The sequence below is a fragment of the Phyllostomus hastatus genome, unplaced genomic scaffold (genome assembly GCF_019186645.2).
Source record: "Phyllostomus hastatus isolate PE091 unplaced genomic scaffold, TTU_PhHast_1.1 phas_scaffold_78, whole genome shotgun sequence".
NCBI classification, from domain to species: domain Eukaryota; kingdom Metazoa; phylum Chordata; class Mammalia; order Chiroptera; family Phyllostomidae; genus Phyllostomus; species Phyllostomus hastatus.
The window spans coordinates 72,974,819-72,990,362 of NW_025334041.1; the positions used below are offsets into that span (position 1 = coordinate 72,974,819).

Consider the following 15,544-nt stretch of genomic DNA (forward strand, 5'->3'; position numbering starts at 1 on the left):
CCTCTCCCCAGTTCCTACATTGGTGTTTATTCTTGGGTTTTTGCTCCTGGTCTCTGACGTCTGTTCTTCTGATTTCCAGGCCTGTGTGGAGGCTGGGCTTGATCCACCCCTTATCTCATGACAAACATTAGGCTATTCAAAACCACGTTTGCCTTTTATAAACTGTACCTCCTGGTTTATCATGTAATCCAGAGTACACTGAGGATGGGGCGCTTCTCCCAAGGAGCAGGCCAGAGAGCTCAGCCAAGACAGCCAGCTTTGTGGGGCTGAGCAGAGATCCATGTGGGTGGAGAAGGACAATGTGGGAGAGGCCGGCCAGGCCGTGAGATACAGTCCGGGCAGCAGTGTACTTGGTCCAGGGCCTGAGGATCTTGGAACATTGAAGCTGAGGAGGCCCTCCGAGGCCATGTAGGCCAACCACCCTGTCCCTTCCACCCCATTTTAAAGATAAGGGTCAGGAGAATCAAGTGATCTGAAAGTATATATTAACACCAAAAAAGAAGGAAGAATTTTATGTCCCTTTAAAGAATGGTTCTTTGCTTCAGGAAAAGCTCCCTCGGTGGGTTGCATGTTTCCTTTTGTTACTGACCGGTGTCATCATCATCTCGGTCCATGGTTGCTCTGAGGACCAGACTTGGAGACCGTGACCCTGAAGTCCTACTCCTGTGCCCCTTTTTCTCCTCAGCCAGATTTGCAAAGCAAAGGAAAGGAACAGCTGGGAGAACATAGGTCAAAAGCAATTTTATTGATTTTTTGAAAATATATATTTTCTTGATTACGCTATTACAGTTGTCCCATTACCCCCCTTTCATTCCCCTCCACCCTGCACACCCTCTCCCACCCACATTCCCGCCTTTAGTTCACGTCCATGTGTCGTAAGTTCTTTAGCTTCTACCTTTCCCATACTATTCTTACCCTCCCCCTGTCTATTTTCTACCTACCATCTATGCTACTTATTCTCTGTACCTTTTCCCCCTCTCTCCTCCTCCCACTCCTCTGTTGCTAACCCTCCATGTGATCTCCATTTCTGTGGTTCTGTTCCTGTTCTAGTTGTTTGCTTACTTTGTTTTTGTTTTAGTTTTAGGTGTGGTTGTTAATAATTGTGAGTTTGCTGCCATTTTACTATACATGTTTTTTATCTTCTTTTTCTTAGATAAGTCCCTTTAACATTTCATAAAATAAGGGCTTGGTGATGATGAACTCCTTGAACTTGACCTTATCTGAGAAGCACTTTATCTGCCCTTCCATTCTAAATGAAAGCTTTGCTGGAGAGAGCAATCTTGGATGTAGGTCCTTGCCTTTCATGACTTGGAGTACTTCTTTCCAGCCCCTTCTTGCCTGTAAGGTCTCTTTTGAGAAATCAGCTGTCAATCTGATGGGAACTCCTTTGTAAGTTACTGTCTCCTTATTTGTTGCTGCTTCTAGAATTCTCTCCTTCATTTTTACCTTGGCTAATGTAATTATGATGTGCCTTGGTGTGTTCCTCCTTGGGTCCAATTTCTTTGGGACTCTCTGAGCTTTCTGAACTTCCTGGAAGTCTATTTCCTTTGCCAGATTGGGGAAGTTCTCCTTTATTATTTGTTCAAATAACTTTTGCACTTGTAGCTCTTCCTATTCTCCTTCTGGTACCCATAGAATTCGGATATTAAAACATTTAAAGATGTCCTGGAGGTTCCTAAGCCCCTCCTCATTTTTTTTAATTCTTGTTGCTTCCTTCTTTTCTGTTTGGTTGTTTCTTTCTTCCTTCTGGTCCAGTCCATTAATCTGAGTCCCAGTTTTCTTTCCATCACTATTGGTTCCCTGTGCGTTTTCCTTCATTTCACTAAGCGTAGCCTTAATTTTTTCATTTAATTTGCAACCAAATTCAACCAATTCTGTGAGCATCCTGATTACCAGTGCTTTGAACTATGCATCTGATAGGTTGGCTATCTTTTCATCGCTTAGTTGTATTTGCTGTGGAGCTTTGATCTGTTCTTCCGTTTGGGCCATTTGTGTGTGTGTATGTGTGTTTTGTTGTGCCTGTTATGTATGAGGGGCGGAGCCTTAGGTGTTCACCAGGGCAGGGCAACCCAGTCTCTGGGTTGTGACGCTATATGTGGGGGTGAGGCCCGAGAGGGAACAATGGTGCTTGGTCCGCTTTCTGTTGGATTTCAGTCCCTTCCACTGTGTCCTACAAGCAAACTGGGCCTTTCTGGTGCTAATTCCCATGTGGGTGGGCTTGTGCACATTCTAGGACCCTGTGGATCTCTCCAACAAACTCTCCTGTGAGTCTGGGAGTCTCTCCTGGCACCTCAATTCCCACAGGTGTTTTCAATTAGTGCCCTGAGGCTCTATTTCCCAGCGCTGGGACCCTGGGTTGCTCGCAGTGCCTCACTTCACAATCCCACCTTGCTGGGTCTTCTGGTTGCCACCCTGCACCCAGAGTCTGCCCACTGCAGTGTTGCATGCCCGGGATGCCTTATGGGCCCAGTCCCACCGCTCTTTGTGCCTTGACCCCTCTTTGCCCCGGCTGCCGGACTCCACCCCTCCTTCTGGTCTGGATGAACATGTCTATTTTAACTCCTTGTTTGTCCTACTTCCATATAGTTCAATTTTCTGTCAGTTCTGGTTGTTATTCTGTTTCTAAACTGTTGTCCCTATCTTGGTTGTGCAAGGAGGCACAGTGTGTCTACCTACGCCTCCATCTTGGGCAGAAGTCCCAATTTTATTGATTGATTGATTGAATGAATTTAGAGAGAGGAAGGAAGAGAGAAAAACATCAATTTATTGTTCCACCTACCTCCACACTCATTGGTTGACTCTTGTATGTACCCTGACTAGGGATTGAATCTGCAACTTTGGCATATCAAGATGATGCTCCAACCAACTGAATCACCTGGTCAGGGCTATCAAAAGCAACTTTAAAATGGCCTTAGTATCCCCATAAATGGTCACAGTGGCCATCAGGGCAGCAGGATTATAGTTGCTTACAGTGCAGTGCAGGCAGGGTTTCTGTCAGGGTGCCCGGGGCCAGAGCTAAGACTGGCTCCCTGCTCAGCAGACTCTGGCAGGCAGGCAGGCAGGTAGGTGGATAGGTGGCTGGCTCCTCTCATATCTTTGGCACAGGAGGAGGGCTCTGGGAGTACTGATTCTGGAAAGACATTGAGTATTCTGGGTTCTGTCTTGGAGGAGAAGAGCTGTTTTTTCCTTAATATCTCCTGACTCGAGGGTCCTTGGAGAATGGGAATGAAGTGGGGAGGAGAGCCCTTGAGCAGGTGCTGGAGGAGGAATGAGAAGCTAGTTTGGTATCTGGCACAAAGTGCGCACTCAGTAAATATTTGTGAGTGATGTGTGGTGTAGTTCACGGAGGGTCTGGAACCAGCCACGCAAGTCAGAATTCTGGTTCCACCACTGACTCTGTGCTTTAGGTGCTTCTTTAATGATCCCAGACTCCAAGGACACAAGGGCCTCCTGCACCAGGCAGTCATCTTCTTTTCAAATACCAGAGGCCACACTCCCCTAGTTTAGACTTAAAAAGAAATGTCTAGCTCACACAGCTGGGAGGGGCACTGTGGCAAAAGCCAGAACTTTGGGGCAGCATTCAATGTCTCCGAGACCAATTTTTTACCTGTCTTTGCCTGACTTCTGCAGACAGGCTCTGTCCATGTGGAGGGGAAGGTAACTGTTTGCAGCCCAAACTCAGGTTTGGAAAGGGGCCTTCTCAACATCAATAAATCCATCTCAGAGAAGGGTTTGATTGGTCCTGCTTTGGTCCTAGCCAGAAGTGGGTCACATGCCTGGTCCTATGCAGGGAGAAGTAGGTGGTGTTACCAGGAGGAGGGGAATGGGAAAGCCAGGTAAGCAAACAAAACAGCAATCACAGTATCTATAATACCTAAAGGTCGCATGTACGTGTGTGTGTTGGGGAAGCCCATATCAGGGGGAGCCCCTGAACATGGAGTGCTCAGGTGGGACCAGAATCGGGCTGGACCTACTCACAGTTAGGATTATTACTCGGTGTAAGGCATTTAGCCCCACTGTGTCAGCCTCCGGTTTGGCTAAGTATATCTCATACACATCATGTCTCATCCTCACAACAATCCAAAGAAGTAGATGTTATTAGCCCCATTTTAAATGTGAAGAGACAGAGGTTAGGCTCATGCAAGCAGTGAGTGGGTGAGCCAGGTTCAAACCTGGGTCCTTTGGACTCCAGAGTGCCGGTTTTCCCCAAGGTTGAGAAACCACAGCTGAGAGCTTGCTAGGTGGTTGCAGAGCACACTCTGGCCCCGGCAGGTGTGGTCTTGCAAGGGTGGGTAACTGCAGCTTTCCTGTCCTTCCCCGCTACGCACTTCCTTGGCTCTCCCCAGTCCTACAGATCCTTCCTGGCCAATGGAGACAGATAACCACTCTCAGTAATATATGGGCTTCTTCAGCAAATAGCATTTCTCCAAGACTTGACCCCCCCGTTGGTGACCCTGCCTGGAATTTTCTAGAGTCTGGCCTGCTGGGTAAGAGAAGGTGGGGATGAGGTGTGTGCAGGGACACTGGCACGGCAAACCAATCAAGAGTATCGTCTCTCACCTGCTGATCACAGACTTATCAGCAGCCGCTCACTGTCCTCCCCACTTCTCTGCTGCCCTCAACCCATTCAGCACTTCACAGCTGGAGCTCTCCTCCTAAAATACCATTCCTCCTGCGCCCCCCTGCTCGGGGCCTCCACGGCTCCCCTTCGCCCACACTCATTACAGCAGCCTCCCAGGCTCCTCCAGACCTACCTCCCCACCCTCCACCAGCGTTTGCAGCTTTCTCACCCACCCTACCCCTTGCACTTGGGAAGGCAACAGACTTGGAACAGTAGGATAGCATGAACCATAAGTGGGTCCTTACATTAATTAAAATTAATTACATTATTATTAAATATTCAGTTCCTGGCCCTGGCTGGTGTAGCTCAGTGGATTGAGCGTGGGCTGTGAACCAAAGTGTTGCAGGTTCGATTCCCAGTCAGGGCACAAGCCTGGGTTGCAGGCCATGACCCCCAGCAACCGCACACTGATGTTTCTCTCTCTCTCTATCTCCCTCCCTTCCCTCTCTAAAAATAAATAAATAAATAAAATCTTTAAAAAAATATTCAGTTCCTTAGTCACACTAGTCACATTTCAAGTGCTTAATAACCTCTCATGGCTACTGTCCGAGATAACATGGATGTAGAATGTTCCCGTCATTACAGAAACTTCTGTTGGGCAGCACTGGCTTTGACACGTCTCTTTCCAAGGAAGCCCAAATCAAGGAATGTTATCAGCCCTGACGGGGTGGCCCAGCTGCTTTGAGCATCATCCCATACACCAAAAGGTCGCTGCTTCCAAGCCAGGGCACACGCCTAGGTTGCAGATCCGTGCGTGGAAGGCAACCAAATGTCAGTATCTCTCTGTCTGTCTCTCTCCCTTCCTCTCTCTTCAAAATCAATACGCACAACCTCACGTGAGGATTTTTTTTTAATTTTTAAGGAATGTTATCAGCCTTAAAGAATCTAGGGTAGATTTGACCTATTCTTTGACTCAACAGACATTTGGCATCTACTATATTCCAGGCCCCGGATGCACAGCAGTGGGGCGAGTGAAAAGGCCATTGCTAGGGAGTGTCCTAAGTGCCTGCGCCCAGGCTGGCAGAGCCATGATTCCTGGAAAAGGAGACATCGAAACACAGAACTGTGGGCCGGGGAGGCAGGAGCCAGGCTGAGTTACTCTCCAGACCATGCTTTTTGGCATTCAGGGTCCCTTACTGCAGACAGTCCCCACTGCCGGGACTGCTCCTTCTCTCTTTCTCCCAGGGAGGGAAGGCAAGGAGGCCAGCTAGTTCCTTGAACTTAGTCCCTCAACTGGGAGTGGGTCCTTGTAAAGGCCACTCCCCTGGAGTCATTCTGAGGAAAATGTAGAGGAGAAGCCACTCCCGTCCAGAACCTATAGGGAGCCAGAGCTTGCTGACAGAACTGAGAGAGGATGTCTTGAGGGCCTCCTATCCCCCTGCTTCTGCTACAGCCCCCAGCTGCTAATCCACTCCCCACATATACGGCAGGGCTCATCCTCCCCCAGCCCTGTGCCAGCTGCTCCGTCCTGATCCTCTTCCTGGCGCCCTGGCAGAGAACTCCCCCCATGCTGCGACTGGAAAGTGTTTATTTGGGTGAGAGGAGCTAGAGTACTGTGCATCAGGCCGGGCACAGTCCTGGTCCTTTTATGAGGAAAGCCTCACTTAAGCTTCCTGACCCTGGGATAATTGGGTAGGGACGATTATCTATCTTCACTTCTGTAATGGAAATCCAGGCCCAGACAAGGTAATTTGCAAGAGCGGTAATGACGGCGGCAACATTCAACGCCCAATGGGCAGGCCCTGACCAAGATCGCTCCCAGCCTCACACTCGCACTCCACAGTGTCCTCGGACATCTGTCCCGGTCTCCCCTGGAATCCCGCGCCTCCCGCCTGCCCAGAGCCCAGGGTCCATCGGGAGGCATGGCCTGGGGCCGAAGTGGGTAGGAGTGCAGGCCCTGTGTGCCAGCCTGCGCGCTGGGCGCCGCAGAGCCGCCCGTTGTTTCTGCAGAGTCACAGTCACATGGCGCTTCCGGCACCCGGTGTTCTGGGCGCAGAGCCAGGCCCGGACCCTCCCGCCTCCCCAAGTCCTGCCTCTCCCCGCCCCGCCGCCGATCTCCGAGCTCCGAGCCTTGGAGCGCGCTGGGCCTCGCGGCCTGTACCCTGCCACCAGTGAAGCCCGGATGGCCTCTCCTGCTCTCGGAGCGCCGCCACTGGGCCACCCTTAGTACTCTAGGACTGGCGAGCCCAGTATCCAGGGATTTCCTGGGGTCTGCCAGTACTTAACTCTATTCTCACCATTTACGGAGTGGCAGATACACACTGAGCCTCCCTCCCTAACCCTCTCTGACCAACCGCAAACAAAGCAAAACAAAAACCAGCCACCTTGGAGATGGTCCTTAGCACAGACCATGTAAGGGCAAAGGCCCCAGTCAGTGGGCAGAAATAGGGCTGGCCCTATTACCCTGGCCAGGCCACCACTGCTGTCACTTCCAGCACTCAGCCGTGCCCTGGAACACTTGAGAACCTGGAGCCCCATGGAAGCCACCTCTGCTTTGCTCAGCAAATTCAGGAATTTATTCAATAAGTATTTATTGAAAGCAAAATTTGTGCAGGGCAACCAAGTCCCTCCAAGATGCCAGCCCTGTATTAAGCCTTCAAAAGAATGTGAGAGGATTCTTTTCGTGTCCCAGCAGTGCCCATGCTGTCCCCAGGAGGCTCAGCTCCCCTGAGGCCTTCATCCAGAGCTGCTTGGGAAGCCCTAGCAACAGGATGAGCACAGCCATTCCTGGGACCTGAGAATGGGGGCCCTGCCTGACCCTTACTGCCCAGCCTTGGGGATGAGAGGCAGCAGGGAGCACAGGGCTGGGCTCTGGGTGAGCACGGTATGGGGTCTCTGGGCAACCTTTTCTGGTGCCTCTCATCAGGGCCTGCAGGAACTGGGACAGCAGACAAGGAGGGCCTGGAAGGGTGGAGACCTGGGAGAGGAGAAGGGACGTAGCCCAAGGTGGACAGGTGGATGGGGCAGGAGCAGCCCATGGGGCCAGAGGTGGGCATGGACATCTGCTGGGACGTATTAGGGCTTGGTGGGGAAGAGCAGACAGGTGAGTTGCCGGCTGCCATTGTGTCTGTCCACAAGGGGCAGGGGGTGCTGCATGTAGTGCTGGACCATGGCCACCACAGAGGAGAAGTGCTGGACAGAGAAGCGAGGCATCGGTGAGTCCCTGTGGCCTTGTGCTGGGAAAAACTTCCTGAAGGAACTGCTGGCCTCTGGCAAGAGGGCTTGTTGACTTTTTATAAATATTTTCCTTCCTGTTTGTGTCACAAGGCTCCATTGCCACTGTGCTACCCAACTCCTGGCCTTATGCAACTTACCTGTGACGGCACCCTGGGGCGTGCTGTTGACCAAATCATGTTTCCCAGGCCAAATGGAAATAACGCTGGGGACCTGCCTCCGCCCCTGTCCTCCAGCATGCGGAGCTGGGTGCTGGGTGACTGTCTCTAGTGTGCAGCCCAGCAAGTCCTGGGCGCCAGCTGAGCCCTGGCACAGACAGGGGTCTGGACTACCTGGGCCCTGCCCTCCTCCCAGCTGATTCACTCCAGGTACAAATGCCCCCTCCTAGGCCCTGTGCAGACTGAGACAGCAAGAGGAAGGGCCTTCTCCAGAGGAAGGTGGACCTCTGGCAACTGTCACTGGCTACTGTCATTTCCACCCACCCCAGAAAAACACAGAATGTGGGTTTTTCCCTAGGCAAACACCCCCAGCTAGGCCCAGGGCACTTCTTTGCTGTGTCCCTGTTACCCTTCAGTCCCCCACCTCATCCAGCACCCACCTCCTCGTGGTGCCTGCCCTCCCGGCCCAGGGCATAGTGGCGCCCACCATCCAGCCGCCGGATGGGAATGTTGAAGACCCGGCCATGGAGAAGCACTGCCAGGGTGAGGGGCTGGGAGCCACGGGGGCCTGAGCTGGGGCGCACGGTGTAGGCCCCGTCCTGTGGGGGAGACCCTTCCATCAGCCTCATCTTCCACGCGTGCACCTGCAGCCCTGACCCTCGATGGCCACCCCCCACGCTTTGCCCCACCATCCCTGCCTGCTCAGCCAGCCACAGACCATGAGCGGAAGGGGTTACTGAGAAGGCCCAGGGGCTCTGAGGTTGCCCACCTTTTGGCATTGGAGCAGAGCACTCTCAACAGCATGTCGGTCGCAGTTCCCTGAGTACCAAGGCTGATCCAGCAGGCCGCTGTCCTACACACACACACACACACACACACACACACTCAGAGCCTGCGTGCTGGCAAACTGGAGGGGGTGGGGAGCAGAGAACCCCAGGTGCAGTTATTTGTGTTCACAGCTGCCTTCCCCAGACTGAGTCTGTGCGAGCTGAACAAAGATGTGTTAGTGCCTGGTACCCAGCATGGTGCCACATGCGCGTGTTCAATGCGAGTTGCAGTGGTGGACACAGCCCAAGAGCGTGCCTGGCAGGCCTCCTCCCCCAGCCCTCTCCCAGCCCCTCCTCACCTCAGCAGCTGCGGTGCTTCTGGTGGGGGCTGCAGAGGACAGAGAGGAGCTCCTTCCTGCTGGAAGAAGCAGATCATAGCGCTGGGGCTGGGAGGGGATTAGACAAAGGAGGCTTGGGGCCCAGCCGCAGGGGTGGGGGAGGTTGGAGGGGCGTGTGCATAGGGCGGAAACCCGTAGCAGGGCCCCCGGTGTTTCACCCCTCCTCTCCAGGTCTGGGGCTCTGGTGGGACCCACCAGCGAGGCCACACGGGGCCTCTAAGTGAGGGGTGGTCCTGAAGTACAGGCTGGGAGCCTTCTGCTTTGATGCAGACCCTAGAAAATGCCCAATTGGGTCTCAGGCTTGCTCTCAACTGGAGGCAGAGCTGCAGGGACCCCCTCAGCAAAGTGGGGTGAGTGGGGCTGTGAGAATGTCTGTGACTCGCGGGCTGTGGCTGGGGTGGGAGCTGGCAGGACCCCCCAGGGTTTGTATTGAAGATGTCTCTACTCGCCTTTTGAGATGGCATTCGCGGCTTCCTGGGACACAGGAGGTCTGGTCAGAAGCTACTTGGCCCTGCAGGCCTGCTGCTCTGGGCCTGAAGTCCCACCTCCAGTCTCCTTCCCTCCCTGCTCACTTCCCCCAACCACAAGCCTCTTACATTCTGGGCTTCTTGGGGGGCTCTGGTGGGCCTGGGGGGAGGAAATTGGGGAACAGAGGTCAAGGTCTTTACTTCCTTCACAAGGAAAGGCCCAGTGAACCCAGAGGTCCCAGGGTCAGGGCTGGGGAAGCCTGTGTACCTCCCTCTCTCTCTCTCTCACACACACATACACATACTCACACTCACACACTCACATGCACCTGGTGGGGCACTTACCTGTGTACTACTGATGTCCTTGGCAGAGGGACTGGGGGCATCGGGCCCTGGGAGCTCAGAGTCTGAGGCAAAGCAGGGACTAAAACAGAGGGCAGGCCCTGCTGGGCTGGGAGCGAGGCTAGAACGAACACCTCACCGGCCAGGGAGGGGCTGAGGCCAGCTGCAGGGCCTGGCCTGCCGCTGCCCTGCAGCCTGGTTTCCTGGGAACCTTCCAACCAGGCTGCAACCGCTGGGCAGTCCCCCCACAGCCCAGGCTCTAGGGGGTCCCTCCCCTGCGGCCCCTGCAGAGGGCCGACTGGGACCGAAGGAGGAAGTATGTGTGCCCCTGCATGTGTCCAAAGATGAGAGTGTGTTGGTGGGGGTGGTGAGAAAAGACGAGGGAGGAAAATGGAGTCAGACATATGTGTCTTGCTGCAGGCAGCTGAGGGCCTCAGGGCGTGATGGATCTGGGGCAGAGGGAAGTGTTCACCTGGGCTGGGCTCACACTCCAGGTAGATGTCCTCTTCAGGTTCCTTTGCAGAGCCTGGCACCTAAGGGAGAGAGGGAGGGGTGTGTGGGACCCAGGGTTTGACAAGTGAGTGGGAGGGAGGGCAGAGCCCCCACTGGGGGTGGGGAGTAAACCTCTTTCTGGGAGCCAACTGGAATGATTAAAACTGCTCCCTGGCCTAAAAGGGGGGCACCGCACGAGCGTCTTCCCTCTCAGAGATGCTCCCAGGCTCCAGTTCTCAGAGTGTGTGTGGCCAGGGGGAGCTCTGGGCAAGGCCATCCCCAGTAGCTCTGGGCAGCACCCCCAGGACAAGTGGCTGACACCCTGCCAGGGGCCTGTGGCCAGCAGGGAGGGACTCAGCTCTGGGCCTTTTTCCTCGATCTCAGGGACATTTCCCGGCCCTCCCAGGCACCCCACACCAACCCTGCCAGCTCCCTAGCCAGAACCCTAGAGTGTGAGTTGGGGATGGAAGGGCTGCTCACCACGCGGGCTGGTGCAGTCAGCTCTGGGAGGAAAAGGAGAGGAGCGTCAGTCATAAGCGTGGGGAGAAAGGAACTGAGTGACACAGGCTGGAGGAGTGGAGCATCCTTCAATCTTATCCGGGGGTGTCCTCAGAGCTAACACCGAAGCCCTGGTGGGAAGCCACCCTCACCACCGTCACCTTACTTCCCAACCCCAAGGTGCTGCCTGACTTGACCTCCCAATTGATTTGCCAGGGTTGGCTCCAAATGACTTTGAGCTGTTCCAAAAATCAAACCCCCGTCAAGGGCATGAAGGTTTACCAACCACTGAGCATGTAAAACACAAATGTGCCTCAGGTTAGCTGACCTTGCGCAGGAGGAGGCTGCCCCTCCTGGGGCCCCTGTCAGACAAAAACGTGCTGGCTAAGATCCCTCCCCCGTCTGACATCCAGGGCTCTGGCGTCATAGGCCTCCAGGCACTTACCTTAGGGGACAGTCTCTGGATGGTGGAGGCAATAATGACATGAATGGAATCAGAGGGCCCCTTGGTAGGGGGTGACATTCAGATGTGTCTCAATAGTGAGGGTGCTTCAGGCAGACCAGGCGCCCTGCAGGCCCCTCACCTGACTGGAGACCACAGCGGACTCTGCTTCTGTGTGATCTCAGGCAAAGCAGCTCGTGTCTGGGGCCTCAGTCCCCTCAACTGCCCACCTTAGCGGGGATCGGCAGGGCAGGTGAAAACAGGGAGCAGCTGGGGGTGTGCAGTGACCGGGTACAGCACGAGACCAACTGCAAGGCCGCTCAGCTCTGCCCCTGTGGGGCTGGACTCCCCTCTCAGGGCAGGGGGGAGTGTAGGTCTTGGAGAGAGAGGACGTCCCCATTACCTCGCCACCCAGAAGGCTGTCTCTGCCTCACGGCTTCCTGCAGGTTCAGGGCTGACTTCAGCTGTGGACACAACGAGTGGTGAGGGAGAACCGGGTGCAGAGGGGTGCGGAGGGGAAACAGGCACGGGGAGGCAAGGATGGTAGGGCAATGCATAGCTATGCCAAAAACAGTGACACCAGAGTTAATGTGCAAGGGGGTGACCTTCCCTTTGCCTCGATCCTGTGGCTCTTCGTCGTGAATCTCTCCTTGGTTTTCTTTTTGTTCCAATAAAAGTGAATGATGAGAGCGGTAGCTTTCAAAGCCCAAAGCAGGATTGTGGGGGATGAGAGCTGGCCATGATTGGCGGCTAAGTAGGGCATTTCTTCCCTCTTCAGTGGGGCAGGGTCCTTGGGCCCTGGGGTCCCAGGAGGGGCAGCAGAGCCTGTTTTGTCTCCTTCCCCCCAACCTTCCCACCTCTGGCCAGAAGGCAAGTCCTGGGTGATGCTGACTGGGAGGATGAAAGGACCAGGCCAGACAGAGGGAGCAGTGACTGTTCACAGGGTTCAGGCTTCTGATGCATCTAATTTTTCAGGGGTCTCTTGAATGCAGATGGGGGGGTCTTGCAAATGAGATGCCTCTTAGATTTATTCACAGGAAACGGTAGCCTGGGGTGGGGCAGACAGGAAAGGGGGAGCTTGTACAGAGATTGTTCACCTTTTCGGGCTCAGGCTCCAGTGCTGATGACTTGGATGGGCCCAGGGGGCCAGAGTGATCTGGAAAAGACCCCAAGCATTGTGAGTCACTAGCTCCTCCCAAGTAGGTTCCCATTTTCCTCCCGCCCCACACCTAGCCTCTGTTTCCTCCTCTCTCCCTCCTTGCCCTCCCAGCTTACTGGCTTCCCGACAGTCCTGTCTCCATGGCAACTGGAGACGGCCAGCTTCCCTGCCCCTATCTGGCCAGCCTGGAGAGCTGCAGGGGTGGGGGTGGGATGCCAGTGGGTTCTCTGGGCACCTCTACCCTTGCTGTGAGACTGCGGGGATCTCTGAGAAGGAACACCAGGCCCCCGGGACCGAGTGGGGCCTCCAGCTTTCCCACTGTTGCCTTGGTTACGCTGCCCCTCCAGACTCCCCTCCCTTTCCCAACTTCTGCCTTCCTTCTCCCCTCCTCCTCTCTTCCTTTCTCCATTTCTCTCTCTCTCTCTGTCCCTGTTCATTCAAAAGGCCCCAGCAACTGCCAGCTGAGGCATCCCATCACTGCCCGGCAGACACAAAAGAGAGCAGGTCTTCGGCCTCTGCCCTTGTGGGGACCCTCCTGTCCTGCCCGGCCACCCAAACTTTCTGCCTCCACTTCCCAGCCCTCACCCAGGTACAAAGAGTCCTCTTCGGTTCCAGGAAGGTGGGCAGGGACTAATTTCCTGAGCGGAGCCTCACAGGGGGGCAGCTCATATTCATCTTCCTCTTCTCCCTCCTCTTCCTGAGCCTTCGGGAAGGAGTAAGGAGCACAGGGAGGGTGGAAGAAGTGCAGCAAAGGTGGTGGCCCCTGCCTTCCCCCACCCCCAGCCCCAGGCTCAGCAGCTGGACTTACCCTGTGTCTCCAGGCCCCGGGGGTAGGCAGAGGAGACAGGCAGGAGACCTCTGTTCTCCACCCTGGAGAGTCTGGAGGGGAGACTGATGAGACTGGCCTCATCTCCTCCCAGCCCACCCCTGTCTAGCACAATGACTTTCTCTCCCCAATACAATAAACCATCTGCACTTCCACAGCGGGACTCAATGCTTCATTTGGCTCCAAGGAACCATTCACGAAGGGCCTTTCCAGCACTGCAGCAGGGCCAGTGACGCAGGCATCGTGGAACGTCTCCCAGTGAGCTGCCTGCTGCACCTAGGCCAGTCCCTACCCCACGCGCTTCTCATTCTGACCCAGGCAGATGGCAGAGCTAGGCCCCAGTGACTCAGCAGTGCTGGACTATGAGGAGCACAGATGGTGAAAAGGCCACTCAGGGGAGACTCAAAATTACAAGGGACCTTGTTCTGCCAGACCCCCCTCACCCACTGTGTCACTTACCTACACATTTGGGGGGTGGAAGGGGTGGTCCCAGCCTGCAATAAGACTGTAGTCAACTCTGCCCAAGCGACCCTTGAGTTTTTGTCAGCCAGGCACTGCACTGTCCCAGGCCATTCACATCCACGACCATGTGAATGGAGCCCCTTGGAGCTGTGTGACAGCAGCCTGGGGCAGGGCAGCAGGAGTTAAGACCTGAGGACAAGGCTAGTGACCCTGGGTACACAGCTGGGTGAGCCGGTGCCCAAGAGCAGCTGGTAGTGGGCGAGCCCTAGTGCTCACAGAGCGGTGGATGCAGGGTCCCACTGGGTGGGCAGGGAGGGCCCAGGCACAGCCAGCACCGCTCCAACGGCGGCTGTGTCCAGGGAAGGGGTGGCGAGGTGGAGGCAAGAGAAGGGTAGATGGAAAGTGAGGAGCTAAGTACTCACCGGGGCTTGCTCCCCCTGAGCTTGTCCTGGAAAGAGTCAGGGAGGGGGGTCAGGGAGTGGTCAGTTCAGCTGGGTGCCTTTTCCTGCCCAGAGTCCAGGGCTCCCACGGGTGGGCAGGTTTGTGCACCTGGGGCTGCCCCAGAACCAAGTCTCACCATGGCCAAGGTGAAGGAGCTGTGCCTCCCTAAAGTCCAGCTTCTGCCACAAAGGGCCTGGGGACAGAGCCCCTATTGTTCCCATTATTTGCATCTCACAAGCACCTGGAAGGTGGGCCTGCTGTGGCTTCCAACCCCAGACCAACTTCACCCACTGCGACGCCAGGGCCCAGCTCCCGCCCCCACGGCTGTGCTCTCCAGCCCCTCCGCCCCACAGGAGGAAGGGCTCTGCCCTCCGCACCCAGGCCTGCAAAGTGAGACGGGGATCGGTGGCTTCCCACAGCTCTCTGATCAACTTCCCCTCCTCCTGGAGGCTCAGACTCACCTGGGATCAGCCAGACCAACCCTTTCCCAATTCTCAGAAGACAGGACATTAATGGGCAGATCCAATTAAAATCAGGAAATTGCCCTTGCAGACCCTTTTCTTAAATCCTTTATACCTGCTGTCACTTGCTGATGAGTTGTGATCAATAACCAAGGAAATGGAGGTTAGTGACAAGCTCAGAGACATGCAGTCCTATTTACTTTGAAAGCTTCTTTTTCTGATGGGTGTATTTGTTCATTCAGTGGGTATTTATTAAACATCCACTATACACCAGACACTGAGCTGAGGGTGCTGTAGGAAAACTGAACGGCAGGCAGTACACGTGTATTTCCTCAATGGATTCTCACAATAGCTTCACGATGCAAGGACTGGTTTTATCCTTGCTTTTCAGATGAACAAACCGAGTGTATGAATCAGCTCAGGCTGCCATCACAGAATACCACAGTTGGGGTGGTTTAAACAACAGAAATTTATTTTCTCTTCTGGAGGCTACAAGTCCAAGATCAAGGTGTCATAACAGTTGGTTTCCAGTGAGAGCTGTCTTCCTGGCTTGCAGACAACTTCTTGCTGTGTCCTCACATGACCCTTCCCCTGTGCTTGTGGGGACAGAGCTCTCTGGTGTCACTTTCTCTTTTTTAAATTAATTAACTTGTTTATTTATTTACTTAAAAATATATTTAATCTTCACCCGAGGGCATTTTTCTCATTGCTTTTATTTTTTTAAAGATTTTATTTATTTATTCTTTCAGAGAGAGGGGAAGGGAGGGAGGCAAAGACAGAGAAATATCGATGTGAGAGAGAAACATTGATCAGGCTCTCGTATGTGCTCCAACCAG

General features: G+C 54.4%; 1 protein-coding gene across 1 annotated transcript; it reads right to left on the minus strand.

Moving 5' to 3' along the window:
• Positions 1 to 7,507: 7,507 nt before the first annotated feature.
• SH2D6 (SH2 domain containing 6) lies at positions 7,508 to 14,249 on the minus strand. Its single transcript, XM_045827838.1, has 15 exons — positions 14,229 to 14,249; positions 13,804 to 13,838; positions 13,327 to 13,397; positions 13,104 to 13,221; positions 12,457 to 12,515; positions 11,763 to 11,823; positions 10,900 to 10,922; positions 10,400 to 10,460; positions 9,931 to 10,009; positions 9,715 to 9,745; positions 9,568 to 9,592; positions 9,080 to 9,135; positions 8,723 to 8,806; positions 8,394 to 8,552; positions 7,508 to 7,753 (listed from the first exon to the last, which is right to left on the minus strand). Exons 9-15 carry the CDS (start codon positions 9,969 to 9,971, stop codon positions 7,637 to 7,639), a joined length of 513 nt encoding a protein of 170 aa, XP_045683794.1. The 5' UTR covers positions 9,972 to 10,009; positions 10,400 to 10,460; positions 10,900 to 10,922; positions 11,763 to 11,823; positions 12,457 to 12,515; positions 13,104 to 13,221; positions 13,327 to 13,397; positions 13,804 to 13,838; positions 14,229 to 14,249; the 3' UTR covers positions 7,508 to 7,636.
• Positions 14,250 to 15,544: the final 1,295 nt, after the last annotated feature.

Bases quoted from the DNA above. Each gene is read 5' to 3' on its own strand.
- SH2D6 (XM_045827838.1), bottom strand. From the start codon at position 9,971: ATGCCCCCAGTCCCTCTGCCAAGGACATCAGTAGTACACAG. The intron at 9,746-9,930 runs GTAAGTGCCCCA...TCCTCCCCCCAG, and splicing joins AGGACATCAGTAGTACACAG to GCCCACCAGAGCCCCCCAAG. The intron at 8,553-8,722 runs GTGGGCAACCTC...TCTCCCCCACAG, and splicing joins CTCTGCTCCAATGCCAAAAG to GACGGGGCCTACACCGTGCG.